The following is a 22,523-nucleotide window of genomic DNA, read 5'->3' on the forward strand; positions in this document are numbered from 1 at the left end:
ATGCATTTTTTTGCCGCATTCCTTGCGCTAACAACCGCATACGTTTCTAGGCGGCAAATTGACGTCTCTAAAATTACTACATGTTGCGTTTACCGCACCAAGCCGCAGAGGACGAAACGACGCATGCGTCGTCAAACGCGGCAAAACGCAACCGATCGCAGACACATGCGTCCCTAATGTTAAATATAGGAAAACACGACGCATGCGGATAATTGCGGAAGAAACGCTGCGGACACAACCGCAAATGTGAAACCGGCCTTAGTGTACGGGTGTGCAGATTTATGCAACCACATTATTGTAAGGCTTTATATCTCTTTTCTTTGGATTTGTGCAGATTTTGGTAACTATAAAAAGGGATGAAGGTTCTGAAATGATTCCTCTCGGTGACACAAATCGGGGCGTGAAGACTTTATATCCACCGTCTATGAGCGCAGAGATTGGCACACGTGGCACGCGCTCTATACACACACTGTGAGCATCGGCGGACCCCTGGCCCCACACAATATACACCAGCATGTGTGACCTGAGGGCAGTCATGGGGGCACAGCTCACAATGGCGGACCCCCGGTGAATACTCACGTAGGCACAGACTTCAGGAGGTTTTCTCGCAATTCCAACGTCACCAAGTTCGCCAAACTAAAAATAAGAATAATTCCATGAAACGGAGACGAACGTTCACTCAGCAGCAAAATCCCCCACAACGGTGAGCAGTGCGGTGTGCAGATCGGAGACCACTCACTTGCCGATATCATTGGGCAGCGATTGCAGGGACACGTCGTTCAAAGCCAGGTGCGCCAGGCTGCGGAGCTGGGTAAATCCATCGGGCAGCCTGCAAGAAGGGTGGAAAACCATCTACCGGCATCTGAAGACCCTCAGACTGAACGCGGACCACCCAGTAAATCAGGGCGCTGCAATGTGCCACCACCAGGGACGAAAGAACTCAGGGTCTTCCTGCAGTACTCCACACTGACCACATGGTGGCGACAGTCAAATATATCCAGCACGGCTCAGGGAGATACACTGTACATACGGGGGTCCCTATACACACACACCATTAATACGGGGGTCCCTATACACACACCATTAATACGGGGGTCTCTATACACACACCATTAATACGGGGGTCCCTATACACACACCATTAATACGGGGGTCTCTATACACACACCATTAATACGGGGGTCCCTATACACACACCATTAATACGGGGGTCTCTATACACACACATACCATTAATACGGGGGTCCCTATACACACACACCATTAATACGGGGGTCCCTATACACACACCATTAATACGGGGGTCCCTATACACACACCATTAATACGGGGGTCTCTATACACACACATACCATTAATACGGGGGTCCCTATACACACACACCATTAATACTGGGGTCCCTATACACACACACCATTAATACTGGGGTCTCTACACACACACACCATTAATACGGGGGTCCCTATACACACACACCATTAATACGGGGGTCCCTATACACACACGCCATTAATACGGGGGTCTCTACACACACACACCATTAATACGGGGTCCCTATACACACACACCATTAATACGGGGGTCCCTATACACACACCATTAATACGGGGGTCTCTATACACACACCATTAATACGGGGGTCCCTATACACACACCATTAATACGGGGGTCTCTATACACACACCATTAATACGGGGGTCTCTATACACAGACCATTAATACGGGGGTCCCTATACACACACCATTAATACGGGGGTCTCTATACACACACCATTAATACTGGGGTCTCTACACACACACACCATTAATACGGGGGTCTCTACACACACACACACCATTAATACGGGGATCTCTACACACACACACACACCATTAATACGGGGGTCTTTACACACACACACCATTAATACTGGGGTCTCTATACACACACACACCAATAATACGGGGGACTCTATACACACACACACACACCATTAATATGGGGGTCTCTATACACACACCATTAATATGGGGGTCCCTATACACACACACCATTAATATGGGGGTCCCTATACACACACCATTAATATGGGGGTCCCTATACACACACACCATTAATATGGGGGTCCCTATACACACACACCATTAATATGGGGGTCCCTATACACACACACCATTAATATGGGGGTCTCTATACACACACCATTAATATGGGGGTCCCTATACACACACACCATTAATACGGGGGTCCCTATACACACACACACCATTAATACGGGGGTCTCTATACACACACACCAATAATACGGGGGTCTCTACACACACACCATTAATACGGGGGTCTCTACACACACACCATTAATACGGGGGTCTCTACACACACACCATTAATACGGGGGTCCCTATACACACACACCATTAATACGGGGGTCTCTACACACACACCATTAATACGGGGGTCTCTATACACACACACCATTAATACGGGGGTCCCTATACACACACACCATTAATACGGGGGTCTCTATACACACACACCATTAATACGGGGGTCTCTACACACACACCATTAATACGGGGGTCCCTATGTACACACACACCATTAATACGGGGGTCCCTATACACCATTAATATGGGGGTCTCTATACACACACACCATTAATACGGGGGTCTCTATACACCATTAATACGGGGGTCTCTACACACACACATCATTAATACGGGGGTCCCTATACACACACACACCATTAATACGGGGGTCTCTATACACACACACCATTAATACGGGGGTCTCTACACACACACACCAATAATACGGGGGTCTCTACACACACACCATTAATACGGGGGTCTCTACACACACACCATTAATACGGGGGTCTCTACACACACACCATTAATACGGGGGTCCCTATATACACACACACCATTAATACGGGGGTCCCTATGTACACACACACCATTAATACGGGGGTCCCTATACACACACACCATTAATACGGGGGTCTCTATACACACACACAGCATTAATATGGGGGTCTCTATACACACACACCATTAATATGGGGGTCTCTATACACACACCATTAATACGGGGGTCTCTATACACACACACCATTAATACGGGGGTCTCTACACACACCATTAATACTGGGGTCTCTATATACACACACACACACCAATAATACGGGGGTCTCTATACACACACACCATTAATACGGGGGTCTCTATACACACACACAGCATTAATATGGGGGTCCCTATACACACACACCATTAATACGGGGGTCTCTACACACACCATTAATATGGGGGTCTCTATACACACACACCATTAATACGGGGGTCCCTATACACACACACACACCATTAATACGGGGGTCTCTATACACACACCAATAATACGGGGGTCTCTATACACACACACCATTAATACGGGGGTCTCTACACACACACCATTAATACGGGGGTCTCTATACACACACACCATTAATACGGGGGTCTCTACACACACACCATTAATACGGGGGTCTCGTGATGCATTACACATGTTCGGCCCCTTCTTCGCTCCGTCAGTGAGCGGTGACCTTTCGCTTACACTCAGGACCTGGACACCTACAGCCCCAGTTACACAGCTGGAGGTTGGTTACAATGTGTCAGTGCAGTTACTGCTCAGCTCACAGAGGAGGTCGACACTGACACAGGGTAACAAACCCTCAGCAGGACCAGGTCAATTGCCTCATTGAGCCCAATGGTTGGGGTCCCGGGAACACCCCTCCACCAGTATTATTACCTGGACAGCGGGTTCCCACTGAAATCCGCAATCTCCAACGATTTGCAAAACTTGATGCTTTCAGGAATTTCAGGAATGTCTGAAAAAAAGAGAGAAAAAGAAAATGAAAGACTGGAGGGAGAGCGGGCCCGGCGGGCCCCCAGAGGAGGACTCACCATTGCGGGAGATGTCCAGCTCCACCAGCTGCATGAAGTTGGCCACCTCGGGGGGCAGACGCTGGATCTCGTTGTCGCTCAGTCCGAGCTTCCTCAGATTCAGCAACCGGAAGAAAGGCTGAAGAAAGAAAAACCGGGGTCAGAACCTGCGCTCACAGCTCACACCCGGCACCACGTATCCCGCCAGCAACAGGAGCCCCCGACGTATCCCGCCGGCACCGGGGGCCCCAACATATCCCACCGGCACCGGGGGCCCCGACGTATCCCGTCGGCAAAGGAGGCCCCGACGTATCCCGCTGGCAACGGGGGTCCCTACGTATCCCGCCAGCTGCAGCCCTGCGACAATCAGTGAAGGTGGACACAGCCGAGAGCTCGTGACAATTGCATCCAGTGTAGTCAGTCATTGCTTTGCGAGCTCCACTCATCTCTGCTGGTTTGTTACAATGTATCAGTCCAGGAAGCGCCATCGTCACTGGATACAAGGGAGGCCGATAAAGGCCCACTGCTGGAAAGGCGTACACAGAGGTGAGTGCAGAGTGTCAGCTCTTGTGCTCCGAGCACAGAGGAGGGGGGAATGTAAGGAGGCTGCCGCACAGCAGACAGGAAGCCTCCACTTCCCAAAACAGCAGGAGGAAGCAGGAAGGAATCAGAGCGCTGGAGAAACACATAGATATTCAAGAGCCGGGGTATATGGTGGATATAAAAGTCTACTCGCCCCTGATAAAATCCCCAGGCTTATATCATGTAAAGAATCGGACCAAAAATAATTATTTCAGAACTCCTGCCCCTTTAATGTTGCCATAAATCTGCACAAATCCAGAGAAAAACAAACTGAAAACGTTTGGGATGAAAAAAAAAGAGAAACAGAGCAGTATAATAATGTGGTTGCACAAATCTGCACGTCAATATTTTGCTGCAGTCCCGTGTGTAGTTGTCCATAATCCCCTCCCCCTTGGCTAATGCCTCAGAGCACAATTCTGCCCCCCACCATGCTTCACTGTGGGGATGGGAGTTTTCTGGTGATAACCGGTGTCGGCTTTACACCTTCTGGGATTATGGCCACAGAGTTCCCCCTCGGTTTCCTCAGACACTTTTCCTACTTCTGGCGGATGTGATGAAGGATTTGTCGGAACATCGCCGGCCTGGAGGTTTATATGTAAGAAAAGGCTCTGTCTCCTCATGACTCCACAGGCCGGATGTGAGGAATACGGGAGATTGTGGTCACATGTAGGACACGGTGAGGACTGGCCAGAAATCCCTGCAGCTCCTCTAATGTTGCCGTCGGCCTCCAGTGACAATGTTCTTCTTGTCTTTTCCCCAATATCCGAGGGACGTCCAGTTCTCGGTAATGTCGCTGTGGTGCCAGATTTCAGCCCCTTCTTGTGACGTCTTCACAGTGTTCATGGTAGATCTGATCCCTGTATTTTAGTCCTATCTCCTAACAAATTTCTACACTGAGATCCTTTGCTGTGTTGTCAGCTGTTTACAGGAAAATCCTCAGAGAGCAGCGACACTTTCTCTGGGGTCTATCAGAATCGCTGAAAATGACGGCAGCCGAGCGCTGACTACTATGTAACATGGGGGAAATGAGATCGGCTGATTCTGAGCACTTCCCAAACCCCAATTATATGAGGGTGTGCACAATTATGCAACCACATTAATGCAGTTATTTTTATTTCCCCTCATAAATGATTTCAGTTTATTCCTCAATATATTCATGCAGATTAAGGGTGATATTAAAGGAGGGGGAGTCCTGAGATGTTAGCTCATGGTCGAAGTAGTTACATGACAAAAACCTGACATACACAGGGGCGTGTAGACTTTTTATATCCACGGTAGAGTGATATATATACTGTAATTGAGTTATTCACTATTGTTAAATATATAAACAAAACCCCACACTGGACACGATATACCCTGTGTGATGGATACATATTTAGGTCCAGATATCTTCGGCCAGTGATGAATCCTGGCGATTTCAGCTCTGAAGGCCGCTATTTTGCTATTTAAGTGGAGACTTTCAGGGTTAATTAAAGGGGTTGAACAGAAATCTCCTGTGAAATGTTAGGGAATTGCAGCCATTTTCCTACAAATCCTCCTCATTTCAGGGCTCAGAAGTAAATGGACAAATTCACTTCCCCATAAATAAAATGTCCATGTTTAACTTTGTAGAAAATCCACAGCAGCAATGACAGCCTGAAGTCTGGAGGCCATGGACATCACTATCGCTGGTCTCCTCTGGTGCGAGGCTTTCCAGCAATGATGGCCTGAAGTCTGTAGGTCATGGATGTCACCATCGCTGGTCTCCTCCAGTGTGAGGGTTTCCAGCAATGATGGCCTGAAGTCTGGAGGCCATGGACGTCACCATCGCTGGTTTCCTCCAGGGTGAGGGTTTCCAGCAATGATGGCCTGAAGTCTGGAGGCCATGGACGTCACCATCGCTGGTTTCCTCCAGTGTGAGGGTTTCCAGCAATGAGGGCCTGAGATCTGGAGGCCATGGACATCACCATCGATGGTCTCCTCCAGTGTGAGGGTTTCCAGCAATGATGGCCTGAAGTCTGTAGGCCATGGCCATCACCATCACCATCGCTGGTCTCCTGCAGTGAGGGTTTCCAGCAATGAGGGCCTGAAGTCTGGAGGCCATGGATGTCACCATCGCTGGTCTCCTCCTGTGTGAGGCTTTCAAGTAATGAGGGCCTGAAGTATGGAGGCCATGGCCATCACTGGTCTCCTCCAGTGAGGCTTTCTAGCAATGAGGGCCTGAAGTATGGAGGCCATGGAGATCACCATCGCTGGTCTCCTCCTGTGTGAGGCTTTCCAGCAATGAGGGCCTGAAGTCTGGAGGCCATGGCCATCACCATCGATTGTCTCCTCCATTGCTCTTTCTGCCTTCAGCCGGTGAAATGCAGCTCGATGGGATGAGGTCTGGTGAGGACTCAGTCACTGCAGAATATTCCAGGTCTATTCTCTCGCAGGATGCATTGGGTCATTGTCCGTCTTGTCCTGAGGAGCGCCGTCCAATCATCCTTGCTGCATTTGGTTGGATCTAAGCAGAAAGTTTCGCCCTGTACACACAGGATTAATCAGCCGTTTCGGTCTTCAGTCGCATCATCAATAACCACTAGATAGCCTAGAGCGGGACCATGGTTATTGCCCCACCCCCCCTGGCTAAAAACATCAGCCCCCAGCCATCCCAGAAAAGGCACACTTAGTCTCTCTCTTCCCACTGCCCTGTAGCATTGGCATATGGGGTAATAAGGGGTTAATGTCACCTGCTATTGTAAGGTGACATTAAGCCTGGTTAATAATGGAAAGGTGTCAATAAGACATCTATCCATTATTAATCCAATAGCATGAAAGGGTTAAAAATACAAACACATTAAGAATAATGTATTTTAATGAAAGAATGAAACAAGCAGGTTTTAATATCTTTATTGTACGCTCAATCCAAGTGAAGACCTCATTCTCCTGTAGAAAATCCAAAATAAAAAAGCAAAAGTATCCCATACCTTTCCGCCGTACAGTCAAGTCCCACGTTGTAATCCATCTCAAGGGGTTAGTTTACAATCAGGAGCGCTGCTAATGCTACAGGTCGGGCTGTAAACCACAGAGGAATGAATGAAAAGCTGCCTGTGCATCCTCCCTGCCTGAACGGACATGAACTCTGTAGCGTGGGAAAGTTTCTGAACATTTTCCCATGATGTCAAGATCACCTCAGGTCAGGCGGGGTCGACTACAGTTGATGTCACTGAGCATGCGCAGACTCCCCGCCTGACCCGCAGTGAACTGACAGCGTGGGAAAATGTTCAGAAACTTTCCCACGCTACAGAGTTCATGTCCGGTCAGGTGGGGAGGCTGCGCAGGCAGCTTTTCATTTATTCCCCAGTCTTCTACAGTCGGGGAAGTAGCATTAGCAGCGCTCCTGGTTGTAAACCATTTAACCCCTTGAGATGGATTTACATCGTGGGACTTGACTGTACGGCGGACAGGTATGGGATATTGCTGCTTTTTAATTTTGGATTTTTTTTTTTTTTTTTTTTTTTACAGGCGAATGAGGGCTTCACTTCATTTTTAACCCTTTCATACTATTTGATTAATAATGGATAGGTGTCTTATTGACACCTCTCCATTATTAACCAGGCTTAATGTCACCTTACAATAGAAAGGCGACATTAACCCCTTATTACCCCATATGCCAATGCTACAGGGCAGTGGGAAGAGAGGCTAAGCATCTTAGGCTGCCGTCACACTAGCGAGTTTTACGGACGTATGAGCGCAGAAAATACGTCCGTAAAACTCGCAAAACAAACGGCACAATCATTCTCTATGCCCCAGCTCCTATCTGCCGTATTTTACTGATCTGTATTATACGGCTTTCTACGGCCGTAGAAAATCGCAGCATGCTGCGTTTGTCACCGTACTGCGCAAGAAATACGCCAATGAAAGTCTATGGAAGCCTGAAAAATACGGATCACACACGGACCAGCAGTGTGACTTGCGAGAAATACGCAGCGGTGTTAGAGAGAAAAGCCGGTAATTCCTTGCGGTGTACAGTAAAATCACACTGACAGCTTACAGTAGAATAGGTAGAATAAATGTGTACACATAGAATAGGTATATATCAGTGAGACACATATATATATATTAATATTTCTTCCAGAGCGAGATAGCTTTAAAGCCGGTAATTCAATTGCCGGCTTTTGCTCTCTCCTTCCTAAACCTGACATGATATGAGACATGGTTTACATACAGTAAACCATCTCATATCCCCCTTTTTTTTGCATATTCCACACTACTAATGTTAGTACTGTGTATATGCAAAATTTGGCCGTTCTATCTACTAAATTAAAGGGTTAAATGGCGGAAAAAATTGGCATGGGCTCCCGTGCAATTTTCTCCGCCAGAGTAGTAAAGCCAGTGACTGAGGGCAGATATTAATAGCCTGGAGAGGGTCCACGGTTATTGGCCCCCCCGGCTAAAAACATCTGCCCCCAGCCACCCCAGAAAAGGCACATCTGGAAGATGCGCCTATTCTGGCACTTGGCCACTCTCTTCCCATTCCAGTGTAGCGGTGGGATATGGGGTAATGAAGGGTTAATGTCACCTTGCTATTGTAAGGTGACATTAAGCCAAATTAATAATGGAGAGGCGTCAATTATGACACCTATCCAGTATTAATCCAATACTAGTAAAGGGTTAAAAAAATACACAAACACATTATTAAAAATTATTTTAATGAAATAAAAACAAAGGTTGTTGTAATATTTTATTCAACGCCCAATCCAATCACTTAAGACCCTCGTTCTGTAACAAAAAAAACATAATAAACCAACAATATCCTTACCTTCCGCAGATCTGTAAAGTCCCACGATGTAAATCCATCTGAAGGGGTTAAAATACTTTGCAGCCACGAGCTTTGCTAATGCAACGTTGTTCGTGGCTGCAAAACCCCGGGGAATGGAGGTAAAGTAGGTCAATGACCTATATTTACCTTCATTTGCGGTGAGGCGCCCTCTGCTGGTTGTCCCTAGATCGTGGGAACTTTCCTAGAAAGCTCCCAGGCTCCAGTTCATAAGAGGCGCCCTCTGCTGGTTGTCCTCATATGAACTGGAGCCTGGGAGCATTCTAGGAAAGTTACCACGATCTAGGGACAACCAGCAGAGGGCGCCTCACCGCAAATGAAGGTCCTCGACCAATCAGCAACGGGCACAGCGACGATGATGTCATAAAGGACGTAGATATCACGCGTCTGATTGGTCGAGGCCGCCAGGCCTCGAACAATCAGCAACGGGCACAGTATCGACGTAGAGGCCTGGCGGTTTCGACCAATCAGCGACGGGCACAGCGACGATGATGTCATAAAGGACGTAGAAATCCCACGTTTCTGATCCAGCGATGGGCACAGTATCGACGTAGATGTCATAATGGTTGCCATGGCGACGATGATGTCATAAAGGTTGCCTCGACCAATCAGCAACAAGCACAGTCTGCCGCGAATTCTGGAATCATCATTGTCCATATACTACGGGGACATGCATATTCTAGAATACCCGATGCGTTAGAATCGGGCCACAATCAGCGACGGGCACAGTATCGACGTAGAAATCCCGCGTCTGATTGGTCGAGGCCGCCAGGCCTCGACCAATCACCGACCGGCACACCGACGGTCATAAAGGACGTAGACATCCCGCGTCTCTCATTGGTCGAGGCCTGGCGGTTTCGACCAATCAGCGACGGGCACAGCGACGATGATGTCATAAAGGACGTAGAAATCCCACGTTTCTGATCCAGCGATGGGCACAGTATCGACGTAGATGTCATAATGGTTGCCATGGCGACGATGATGTCATAAAGGTTGCCTCGACCAATCAGCAACAAGCACAGTCTGCCGCGAATTCTGGAATCATCATTGTCCATATACTACGGGGACATGCATATTGTAGAATACCCGATGCGTTAGAATCGGGCCACAATCTAGTATATATATATTCTTTACTTAGAATTTGTATTATGGCAAGAAAAAAGCAGCTAACAGTCTATTCAGAAGGACTATCAGCTGTGTATCCACCAGACTTCTGCTAAACACAACTGATGGTCCCAACCCCATTTACAAGGCAAGAAATCCCACTTATTAAACCTGACAGGGCACACCTGTGAAGTGAAAACCATTCCCGGTGACTACCTCTTGAAGCTCATCAAGAGAATGCCAAGAGTGTGCAAAGCAGTCATCAAAGCAAAAGGTGGCTACTGTGAAGAACCTAGAATATAAGACATAATTTCAGTTGTTTCACACTTTTTTGTTAAGTATATAATTCCACATGTGATAATTCATAGTTTTGATGCCTTCAGTGTGAATTTACAATTTTCATAGTTATGAAAATACAGAAAAATCTTTAAATGTGAAGGTGTGTCCAAACTTTTGGCCTGTACTGTATGTATATATTTATATACACACAGACAGAAGATGGAGGACAGTCACAGAAAGGAACATATCTACTATATAATTATCTAAGGGTCACTTCCGTCTGTCTTTCTGTCTGTCTGTCACGGATATTCATTGGTCGCGGCCTCTGTGTCCTGGAAATCCAAGTCGCTGATTGGTCGTGGCAAAACGCCCACGACCATTGCCACGACCAATCAGCGACGGGCACAGTCCGGCGGCAATATGGCCGCTCCTTCCTCCCCGCAGTCAGTGCCCGCTCCATACTCCCCTTTAGTCAGCGCTCACACAGGGTTAATGCCAGCGAAACCGGAGCACGGTGTAACGCACTCCAGTTACACAGCTATTTACCCTGTGTGACCAAGTTTTTACTATTGATGATGGGTATGCAGCATCAATAGTAAAACGATCTAATGTTACAAATAATAATAATAAAAAAAAAAACGTTATTCTCACCCTCCGACGTCGCGTCCTGTCCTCGACAGGTTCCGGTGCTAAGGATGGTATGCGAGAAGGACCTGCCATGACGTCACGGTCATGTGACCGCGACGTCATCACAGGTCTTGCGCTCATACAAGCCCTGGGACCGGAAGCTGCCGCGTGCACCGCACACAGGCGCCAGGACTACAAGGGGCCCTCGGAAGCGGAGTATATGTTTATTTTTTAACCTGTTACATACGTGGCTGGGCAATATACTACGTGGCTGGGCAATATACTACGCGACTGGGCAATATACTACGTGACTGGGCAATATACTACATGACTGGGCATTAACCGACCGCGCTATGTCGCATACATACACACACACGAGGCGAGGGCAGTCACAGTAAATCTGTACTGTACATATATTTTAACGAATATTTGAGCCCATGGGTCAATTATATGACCATTTTGCAAGCCGTCAGAAGGGAGTAATAGCTTGTAGGCTACTGTCCTACAGTCTCCTCTCCAGTAATGGCTGATAACAGGGAGTAATAGATTGTAGGCTCCTGTCCTACAGTCTCCTCTCCAGTAATGGCTGATAACAGGGAGTAATAGATTGTAGGCTCCTGTCCTACAGTCTCCTCTCCAGTAATGGCTGATAACAGGGAGTAATAGATTGTAGGCTCCTGTCCTACAGTCTCCTCTCCAGTAATGGCTGATAACAGGGAGTAATAGATTGTAGGCTCCTGTCCTACAGTTCCCTCCCCCAGTAATGGCTGATAACAGGGAGTAATAGATTGTAGTCTCCTCCCCCAGAAATGGCTGATAACAGGGAGTAATAGATTGTAGTCTCCCGTCCTACAGCCTCCTCCCCAGTAATGGCTGATAACAGGGAGTAATAGATTGTAGTCTCCCGTCCTACAGCCTCCTCCCCAGTAATGGCTGATAACAGGGAGTAATAGATTGTAGTCTCCTCCCCCAGTAATGGCTGATAACAGTGTAGGCTCCTGTCCTACAGCCTCCTCCCCAGTAATGGCTGATAACAGGGAGTAATAGATTGTAGTCTCCTCTCCAGTAATGGCTGATAACAGGGAGTAATAGATTGTAGTCTCCTCTCCAGTAATGGCTGATAACAGGTAGTAATAGATTGTAGGCTCCTGTCCTACAGTCTCCTCCCCAGTAATGGCCGATAACAGGGAGTAATAGATTGTAGGCTCCTGTCCTACAGTCCCCTCCCCCAGTAATGGCTGATAACAGGGTGTAATAGATTGTAGGCTCCTGTCCTACAGTCTCCTCCCCAGTAATGGCCGATAACAGGGAGTAATAGATTGTAGGCTCCTGTCCTACAGTCTCCTCCCCAGTAATGGCTGATAACAGGTAGTAATAGATTGTAGGCTCCTGTCCTACAGTCTCCTCCCCAGTAATGGCCGATAACAGGGAGTAATAGATTGTAGGCTCCTGTCCTACAGTCTCCTCTCCAGTAATGGCTGATAACAGGGAGTAATAGATTGTAGGCTCCTGTCCTACAGTCTCCTCTCCAGTAATGGCTGATAACAGGGAGTAATAGATTGTAGGCTCCTGTCCTACAGTCTCCTCCCCCAGTAATGGCTGATAACAGGGAGTAATAGATTGTGGTCTCCTGTCCTACAGTCTATTCTCCAGTAATGGCCGATAACAGGGAGTAATAGATTGTAGTCTCCTCTCCAGTAATGGCTGATAACAGGGAGTAATAGATTGTAGTCTCCTCTCCAGTAATGGCTGATAACAGGGAGTAATAGATTGTAGTCTCCTCTCCAGTAATGGCTGATAACAGGGAGTAATAGATTGTAGTCTCCTCTCCAGTAATGGCTGATAACAGGGAGTAATAGATTGTAGTCTCCTCTCCAGTAATGGCTGATAACAGGTAGTAATAGATTGTAGGCTCCTGTCCTACAGTCTCCTCCCCAGTAATGGCCGATAACAGGGAGTAATAGATTGTAGGCTCCTGTCCTACAGTCTCCTCCCCCAGTAATGGCTGATAACAGGGAGTAATAGATTGTAGGCTCCTGTCCTACAGTCTCCTCTCCAGTAATGGCTGATAACAGGGAGTAATAGATTGTAGTCTCCTCTCCAGTAATGGCTGATAACAGGGAGTAATAGATTGTAGTCTCCTCTCCAGTAATGGCTGATAACAGGGAGTAATAGATTGTAGTCTCCTCTCCAGTAATGGCTGATAACAGGTAGTAATAGATTGTAGGCTCCTGTCCTACAGTCTCCTCCCCAGTAATGGCCGATAACAGGGAGTAATAGATTGTAGGCTCCTGTCCTACAGTCTCCTCCCCCAGTAATGGCTGATAACAGGGAGTAATAGATTGTAGGCTCCTGTCCTACAGTCTCCTCTCCAGTAATGGCTGATAACAGGGAGTAATAGATTGTAGGCTCCTGTCCTACAGTCTCCTCCCCCAGTAATGGCTGATAACAGGGAGTAATAGATTGTGGTCTCCTGTCCTACAGTCTCTTCTCCAGTAATGGCCGATAACAGGGAGTAATAGATTGTAGGCTCCTGTCCTACAGTCTCCTCTCCAGTAATGGCCGATAACAGGGAGTAATAGATTGTAGTCTCCTCTCCAGTAATGGCTGATAACAGGGAGTAATAGATTGTAGGCTCCTGTCCTACAGACTCCTCTCCAGTAATGGCTGATAACAGGGAGTAATAGATTGTAGGCTCCTGTCCTACAGTCTCCTCCCCCAGTAATGGCTGATAACAGGGAGTAATAGATTGTGGTCTCCTGTCCTACAGTCTCTTCTCCAGTAATGGCCGATAACAGGGAGTAATAGATTGTAGTCTCCTCTCCAGTAATGGCTGATAACAGGGAGTAATAGATTGTAGTCTCCTCCCCCAGTAATGGCTGATAACAGTGTAGGCTCCTGTCCTACAGCCTCCTCCCCAGTAATGGCTGATAACAGGGAGTAATAGATTGTAGTCTCCTCTCCAGTAATGGCTGATAACAGGGAGTAATAGATTGTAGTCTCCTCTCCAGTAATGGCTGATAACAGGTAGTAATAGATTGTAGGCTCCTGTCCTACAGTCTCCTCCCCAGTAATGGCCGATAACAGGGAGTAATAGATTGTAGGCTCCTGTCCTACAGTCTCCTCCCCCAGTAATGGCTGATAACAGGGAGTAATAGATTGTAGGCTCCTGTCCTACAGTCTCCTCTCCAGTAATGGCTGATAACAGGGAGTAATAGATTGTAGTCTCCTCTCCAGTAATGGCTGATAACAGGGAGTAATAGATTGTAGTCTCCTCTCCAGTAATGGCTGATAACAGGGAGTAATAGATTGTAGTCTCCTCTCCAGTAATGGCTGATAACAGGTAGTAATAGATTGTAGGCTCCTGTCCTACAGTCTCCTCCCCAGTAATGGCCGATAACAGGGAGTAATAGATTGTAGGCTCCTGTCCTACAGTCTCCTCCCCCAGTAATGGCTGATAACAGGGAGTAATAGATTGTAGGCTCCTGTCCTACAGTCTCCTCTCCAGTAATGGCTGATAACAGGGAGTAATAGATTGTAGGCTCCTGTCCTACAGTCTCCTCCCCCAGTAATGGCTGATAACAGGGAGTAATAGATTGTGGTCTCCTGTCCTACAGTCTCTTCTCCAGTAATGGCCGATAACAGGGAGTAATAGATTGTAGGCTCCTGTCCTACAGTCTCCTCTCCAGTAATGGCCGATAACAGGGAGTAATAGATTGTAGTCTCCTCTCCAGTAATGGCTGATAACAGGGAGTAATAGATTGTAGGCTCCTGTCCTACAGACTCCTCTCCAGTAATGGCTGATAACAGGGAGTAATAGATTGTAGGCTCCTGTCCTACAGTCTCCTCCCTCAGTAATGGCTGATAACAGGGAGTAATAGATTGTAGGCTCCTGTCCTACAGTCTCCTCTCCAGTAATGGCCGATAACAGGGAGTAATAGATTGTAGTCTCCTGTCCTACAGACTCCTCTCCAGTAATGGCTGATAACAGGGAGTAATAGATTGTAGGCTCCTGTCCTACAGTCTCCTCTCCAGTAATGGCCGATAACAGGGAGTAATAGATTGTAGTCTCCTGTCCTACAGCCTCTTCTCCAGTAATGGCCGATAACAGGGAGTAATAGATTGTAGGCTCCTGTCCTACAGACTCCTCTCCAGTAATGGCTGATAACAGGGAGTAATAGATTGTAGGCTCCTGTCCTACAGTCTCCTCTCCAGTAATGGCCGATAACAGGGAGTAATAGATTGTAGTCTCCTCTCCAGTAATGGCTGATAACAGGGAGTAATAGATTGTAGGCTCCTGTCCTACAGACTCCTCTCCAGTAATGGCTGATAACAGGGAGTAATAGATTGTAGGCTCCTGTCCTACAGTCTCCTCCCTCAGTAATGGCTGATAACAGGGAGTAATAGATTGTAGTCTCCTCCCCAGTAATGGCTGATAACAGGGAGTAATAGATTGTAGGCTCCTGTCCTACAGTCTCCTCTCCAGTAATGGCTGATAACAGGGAGTAATAGATTGTAGGCTCCTGTCCTACAGTCTCCTCTCCAGTAATGGCCGATAACAGGGAGTAATAGATTGTAGGCTCCTGTCCTACAGTCTCCTCTCCAGTAATGGCCGATAACAGGGAGTAATAGATTGTAGGCTCCCGTCCTACAGTCTCCTCTCCAGTAATGGCCGATAACAGGGAGTAATAGATTGTAGGCTCCCGTCCTACAGTCTCCTCCCCCAGTAATGGCCGATAACAGGGAGTAATAGATTGTAGGCTCCCGTCCTACAGTCCCCTCCCCCAGTAATGGCTGATAACAGGGAGGAATAGATTGTAGGCTCCTGTCCTACAGTCCCCTCCCCCAGTAATGGCTGATAACAGGGAGTAATAGATTGTAGGCTCCTGTCCTACAGTCTCCTCCCCAGTAATGGCCGATAACGCTCCTGTCCTACAGTCCCCTCCCCCAGTAATGGCTGATAACAGGGAGTAATAGATTGTAGGCTCCTGTCCTACAGTCTCCTCCCCAGTAATGGCCGATAACAGGGAGTAATAGATTGTAGGCTCCTGTCCTACAGTCACCTCCCCCAGTAATGGCTGATAACAGGGAGTAATAGATTGTAGGCTCCTGTCCTACAGTCTCCTCTCCAGTAATGGCCGATAACAGGGAGTAATAGATTGTAGGCTCCCGTCCTACAGTCTCCTCTCCAGTAATGGCCGATAACAGGGAGTAATAGATTGTAGGCTCCCGTCCTACAGTCTCCTCTCCAGTAATGGCCGATAACAGGGAGTAATAGATTGTAGGCTCCTGTCCTACAGTCCCCTCCCCCAGTAATGGCTGATAACAGGGAGTAATAGATTGTAGGCTCCTGTCCTACAGTCTCCTCCCCAGTAATGGCCGATAACAGGGAGTAATAGATTGTAGGCTCCTGTCCTACAGTCACCTCCCCCAGTAATGGCTGATAACAGGGAGTAATAGATTGTAGGCTCCTGTCCTACAGTCTCCCCTAGTAATGGCTGATAACAGGGAGTAATAGCATGTCCTTGCACAGCATGCTGTCACTAGAGGCCGGTGGTCTCAGCACAGTGGTAGTGCGGGGTCTGCGCAGGACGGAGATGCTGTGGCTGGAGGATGTGAATTCCAGGAATGCAGACCGGCCTCTTCCTCATTCCACAATTCCGGACGTTTCCTTCCCTTTCCCTGGAGTCAGATCCAAAAACAAACGTCCCGGACGCTGCAGTCGCCGTCACAGAACAAATCATTGGCGCTACAGACAAATGGGGGCGAAACAACAGACTCTGCAGATCTATAAACAACAACAATAAAATCAGCAAAATCAGCGGATAACAAGAAAGGCCGATCATCACATGAGGAAACGATGGCTGCAAGGCGGCGAGCGCCACTCATATTGAGGGCGACAAGGACGGCAAGCGCCACCCAACGTCACGACAGCCAGGACGGCGAGAGCCACCCATCGTCAGGGCAGCCAGGACGGTGAGAGCCACCCATCGTCAGGGCAGCCAGGACGGCGAGAGCCACCCATCGTCAGGGCAGCCAGGACGGCGAGAGCCACCCATCGTCAGGGCAGCTAGGACGGCGAGCGCCACCCATCGTCAAGGAAGCCATGACGGCGAGAGCCACCCATCGTCAGGGCAGCCAGGACGGCGAGAGCCACCCATCGTCAGGGCAGCCAGGACGGCGAGCGCCACCCATCGTCAGGGCAGCCAGGACGGCGAGAGCCACCCATCGTCATGGCAGTCAGGACGGCGAGTGCCACCCATCGTCAGGGCAGCCAGGACGGCGAGAGCCACCCATCGTCAGGGCAGCCAGGACGGCGAGAGCCACCCATCGTCAGGGCAGCCAGGACGGCGAGAGCCACCCATCGTCAGGGCAGCCAGGACGGCGAGAGCCACCCATCGTCAGGGCAGCCAGGACGGCGAGAGCCACCCATCGTCAGGGCAGCCAGGACGGCGAGAGCCACCCATCGTCAGGGCAGCCAGGACGGTGAGCGCCACCCATCGTCAGGGAAGTTAGGACGGCGAGCGCCACCCATCGTCAGGGCAGCCAGGACGGCGAGAGCCACCCATCGTCAGGGCACCCAGGACGGCGAGAGCCACCCATCGTCAGGGCAGTTAGGACGGCGAGAGCCACCCATCGTCAGGGCAGCCAGGACGGTGAGCGCCACCCATCGTCAGGGCAGACAGGACGGCGAGAGCCACTCATCGTCCGGGCAGCCAGGACGGCGAGAGCCACCCATCGTCAGGGCAGCCAGGACGGTGAGCGCCACCCATCGTCAGGGAAGTTAGGACGGCGAGAGCCACCCATCATCAGGGCACCCAGGACGGCGAGAGCCACCCATCGTCCGGGCAGCCAGGACGGCGAGAGCCACCCATCGTCAGGGCAGCCAGGACGACGAGAGCCACCCATCGTCAGGGCGACCAAGGCGGCGAGAGCCACCCATCGTCAGGGCGCCAGGATGGTGGGCTCTACCTGTCAGAGCAGCAGAACATCGAGAGCCACCTATTATCAGACCACAGGATGGTGGGCTCCACCTGTCAGGGCAGCAGAACAGCGAGCGCCACCTATTATCAGGCCGCAGGATGGTGGGCTCTACCCATTATCAGCGCAGTAAGATTGCGGGCGCCACTAATGCAGACGAGGTAGTCAGGGGTTAATAGTCAAGCTCGCAGAACAAAGGCCACTTGTGAGACATCGCCGGCATGCGCTGCCAACAAGACAACTACTACACCATGTCGCCCATCACACCCAGATACCGGGAAACCCCCCGGTTACGCCCCACAGAGGGTAACGGAGAACAAGTTCATCCCGTATGACCGACCCTTCTGTTATCATACAGGGTGAAACGACATCGTCCTCCGCGAGTCTCAGCACCAGCCAGACGAGCGGGCGCAAGGTGGAGGCCACAGAGGGAAGGCTGATCACCCAACAACACCCAGAAAACAAACAGGACACCCTGAGCCCACACAGAGCAGACGCATCATCAAAGGGGGCACAGCAAGGCAGCAGTGTTGTGGGCAGGACGGACCCTCTCATGGGGCACAGGGCAGCAGTGTTGTGGGCAGGACAGACCCTCTCAGGGGGCACAGGGCAGCAGTGTTGTGGGCAGGACAGACCCTCTCAGGGGGCACAGGGCAGCAGTGTTGTGGGCAGGACAGACCCTCTCAGGGGGCACAGGGCAGCAGTGTTGTGGGCAGGACAGACCCTCTCAGGGGGCACAGGGCAGCAGTGTTGTGGGCAGGACAGACCCTCTCAGGGGGCACAGGGCAGCAGTGTTGTGGGCAGGACAGACCCTCTCAGGGGGCACAGGGCAGCAGTGTTGTGGGCAGGACAGACCCTCTCAGGGGGCACAGGGCAGCAGTGTTGTGGGCAGGACAGACCCTCTCGGGGCACAGGGCAGCAGTGTTGTGGGCAGGACGGACCCTCTCAGGGGGCACAGGGCAGCAGTGTTGGGGGCAGGACAGACCCTTTGAGGGGGCACAGGGCAGCAGTGTTGTGGGCAGGACAGACCCTTTGAGGGGGCACAGGGCAGCAGTGCTGTGGGCAGAGACTTTGCATCAGTCAGGAACAACAATTATCTCATGAAAGTTTTTATAAGCAGACAGCAGAGATCACGTCGTCGGTGGCAGCGCCCGGGCCTGTCCGACCAGTGACGAGAGCAGGAGCATCTCCCCATTAATCATCGACATTAACAAGGCAGTGCCAGCCATAGAGCCAGGTAGAAGAGACAGCACCGCGGGCAGCAGACACCTGAACAGTGAGGCCAGGCCTCCAGAGGGCAGCCACCCGGGCACCTCAGGAGCAGAACTCCACACTGGCCCTGTACCCTCCTCCCAGACCCCGACCCCCCCACTCACCACCCCCTGCACTCTCCCCTCCTCAATCTCTCATTGGTCTCCTTTCAAATCAGCCTCTTTTTTTCCTCCTGGCCTCCTTTCCCCAAGTCTCTCCACTCCACCCCACTGCACTGTCTCCTCTCTCCCCAACCTCCCCTCTCGTTCTCCCCTCTCCCCTGCCTCCAATCCTCGTCTCAGCTTGTACCCATCTTTGCTAGACTTCCCATCTTCCCTCCTTGGCCTCCATCCCTATATTCTCTGCCTCCTCCCTGGCCTCCAACCTTCAACTCTAAACGGCTCCACAGCCTCTTCTCTCCAAACCCTCTCTGCCTCACCTCTCTACTCCTCTCCACGGCCTCCATCCTTCTATTCTCTGCCTCTCCTCGGCCTCCATCCTTCTCTTCCAAGAATCCAGACTTCTATTTCCTGCCTCCCCTCTCCGTCTCCCCTCCTTCTATTCTCTGCTTCACTTCTCCCAGGCCTCCTTTCCTTGTATTCTCTGCCTCTCCTCAGCCTCCCTCATTCTATCCTCTGCCTCCTTTCTTTTATCCTGCCTCCCCTCTCCCTGGCCTCCCTCCTTTTCTCTTCTCATCGGCCTACCTTCTCCACTCTCCTCGGCCTCCATTCTTCTCCCCCTCTCCTCTCTCCCAGGCCTCCCTCCTGCCCCTCTCACCAACCTCCCTTCTCTCCCTGCTTCTCCTTCCGGCCTCCCTTCCTCTCTCCCCAGACTCCATTATTCTCCCCTCTCAAAGGCCTCCCTCCTTCTCCCCTCTCCCCGGCCTCCATTCCTCTCCTTGGCCTCCCCTCTCCCTTCTCTTCTCCCAGACCTCCCTCCTTCTCCCCGGCCTCCCTTCCCCTCGGCCTCCCTCCTTCGCCCCCAGCCTCCCTCCTTCGCCCCCAGCCTCCCTCCTTCTCCTCCCCCCAGCCTCTTCTCCCCGGCCTCCCCTTTCTGCGGCCTCCCTCCTCCTTTTTCCCGGCCTCCCTCCTTCTCCCCGGCCTCTCCTGTCTCCCCTCTCTTGTCCCCTGCCTCCATTCTTCTCCCCCCTTCTCCCTCATTCTCCCCGGCCTACCTCCTTCTCGGCCTCCCCTGTCCCGTGGCCTCCCCTCTCCTCACAGCCTCCCTCTTTCTCTCCGGCCTCCCTCTTTCTCCCTGGCTTCCCCTCTCCCTCCTTCTCCCCGGCCTCCCCCTTCTCACACTGGCCACCCCTCTCCTCTCCCCAGCCTCCTTCTCTTCTCCATGTCCTCCCCTCCCCCCAGCCTCCATTCCCCTCTCCTCAGCCTCCCTCCTCCTCCCTAGCCTCCCCTCTGCTTTTCCCCAGCCTCCCTTTCCCTCTCCTCGGCCTCCCTCCTTCTCCTTGTCCTCCCCTCCTTCTCCCCAGCCTCCCTTCCCCTCTCCTCAGCCTCCCTTCCCCTCCTCTTCTCCCCAGCCTCCCTCCTCCCCTGCCTCCCTCCTCCCCTGCCTCCCTTCTTCTCTCCCCGGCCTCCCCTCTCCCCAGCCTCCTTCCTTCTCCCCGGCCTCCTCTCTTCTCTTCGGCTTCCCTCCTTCTCCCCGGCCTCCCCCCTTCTCTTCTCCCTGGCTTCCCTCCTTCTCCCCTGTCTTCCCGGCCTCCTCTCTTCTCCCCGGCCTCCTCTCTTCTCCCCTGTCTCCCCGGCCTCCTCTCTTCTCCCCGGCCTCCTCTCTTCTCCCCGGCCTCCTCTCTTCTCCCCTGTCTCCCCGGCCTCCTCTCTTCTCCCCGGCCTCCTCTCTTCTCCCCTGTCTCCCCCCTTCTCCCCCTTCTCCCCGGCCTCCTCTCTTCTCCCCCCTTCTCCCCTGTCTCCCCTCTCCTCCTCGGCCTCCTCTCTTCTCCCCGGCCTCCTCTCTCCTCCCCGGCCTCCCCTCTCCTCCCCTGTCTCCCCTCTCCTCCCCGGCCTCCTCTCTCCTCCCCTGTCTCCCCTCTCCTCCCCGGCCTCCTCTCTCCTCCCCTGTCTCCCCTCTCCTCCCCGGCCTCCTCTCTTCTCCCCTCTCCTCCCCGGCCTCCTCTCTTCTCCCCGGCCTCCTCTCTCCTCCCCGGCCTCCTCTCTCCTCCCCTGTCTCCCCTCTCCTCCGCGGCCTCCTCTCTCCTCCCCGGCCTCCTCTCTCCTCCCCTGTCTCCCCTCTCCTCCCCGGCCTCCTCTCTCCTCCCCGGCCTCCTCCCCTGTCTCCCCTCTCCTCCCCGGCCTCCCCTGTCTCCCCGGCCTCCCCCCTTCTCCCCTCTCCTCCCCGGACTCCTCTATCCTCCCCGGACTCCTCTATCCTCCCCGGACTCCTCTATCCTCCCCGGACTCCTCTATCCTCCCCGGACTCCTCTATCCTCCCCGGACTCCTCTATCCTCCCCGGACTCCTCTATCCTCCCCGGACTCCTCTATCCTCCCCGGACTCCTCTATCCTCCCCGGACTCCTCTATCCTCCCCGGACTCCTCTATCCTCCCCGGACTCCTCTATCCTCCCCGGACTCCTCTATCCTCCCCGGACTCCTCTATCCTCCCCGGACTCCTCTATCCTCCCCGGACTCCTCTATCCTCCCCGGACTCCTCTATCCTCCCCGGACTCCTCTATCCTCCCCGGACTCCTCTATCCTCCCCGGACTCCTCTATCCTCCCCGGACTCCTCTATCCTCCCCGGACTCCTCTATCCTCCCCGGACTCCTCTATCCTCCCCGGACTCCTCTATCCTCCCCGGACTCCTCTATCCTCCCCGGACTCCTCTATCCTCCCCGGACTCCTCTATCCTCCCCGGACTCCTCTATCCTCCCCGGACTCCTCTATCCTCCCCGGACTCCTCTATCCTCCCCGGACTCCTCTATCCTCCCCGGACTCCTCTATCCTCCCCGGACTCCTCTATCCTCCCCGGACTCCTCTATCCTCCCCG

The 22,523-nt window shown here is 51.6% G+C and overlaps 1 protein-coding gene across 15 annotated transcripts in view; it reads right to left on the reverse strand.

The window, feature by feature from the left end:
- Positions 1–22,523, reverse strand: part of SCRIB (scribble planar cell polarity protein) — a 201,415-nt gene that overhangs the window by 172,094 nt on the left and 6,798 nt on the right. For all 15 annotated transcript variants that reach the window (XM_069732145.1, XM_069732154.1, XM_069732146.1 and 12 more), the window contains exons 2-5: positions 3,928–4,045; positions 3,773–3,851; positions 740–829; positions 580–636 (exon numbers count right to left, since the gene is read on the reverse strand). In XM_069732145.1, the coding sequence (XP_069588246.1) occupies positions 580–636; positions 740–829; positions 3,773–3,851; positions 3,928–4,045 (344 nt within the window). The remainder of the gene's footprint in view (positions 1–579; positions 637–739; positions 830–3,772; positions 3,852–3,927; positions 4,046–22,523) is intronic.

Source organism: Ranitomeya imitator, chromosome 6 (genome assembly GCF_032444005.1).
Source record: "Ranitomeya imitator isolate aRanImi1 chromosome 6, aRanImi1.pri, whole genome shotgun sequence".
Lineage (NCBI taxonomy): Eukaryota > Metazoa > Chordata > Amphibia > Anura > Dendrobatidae > Ranitomeya > Ranitomeya imitator.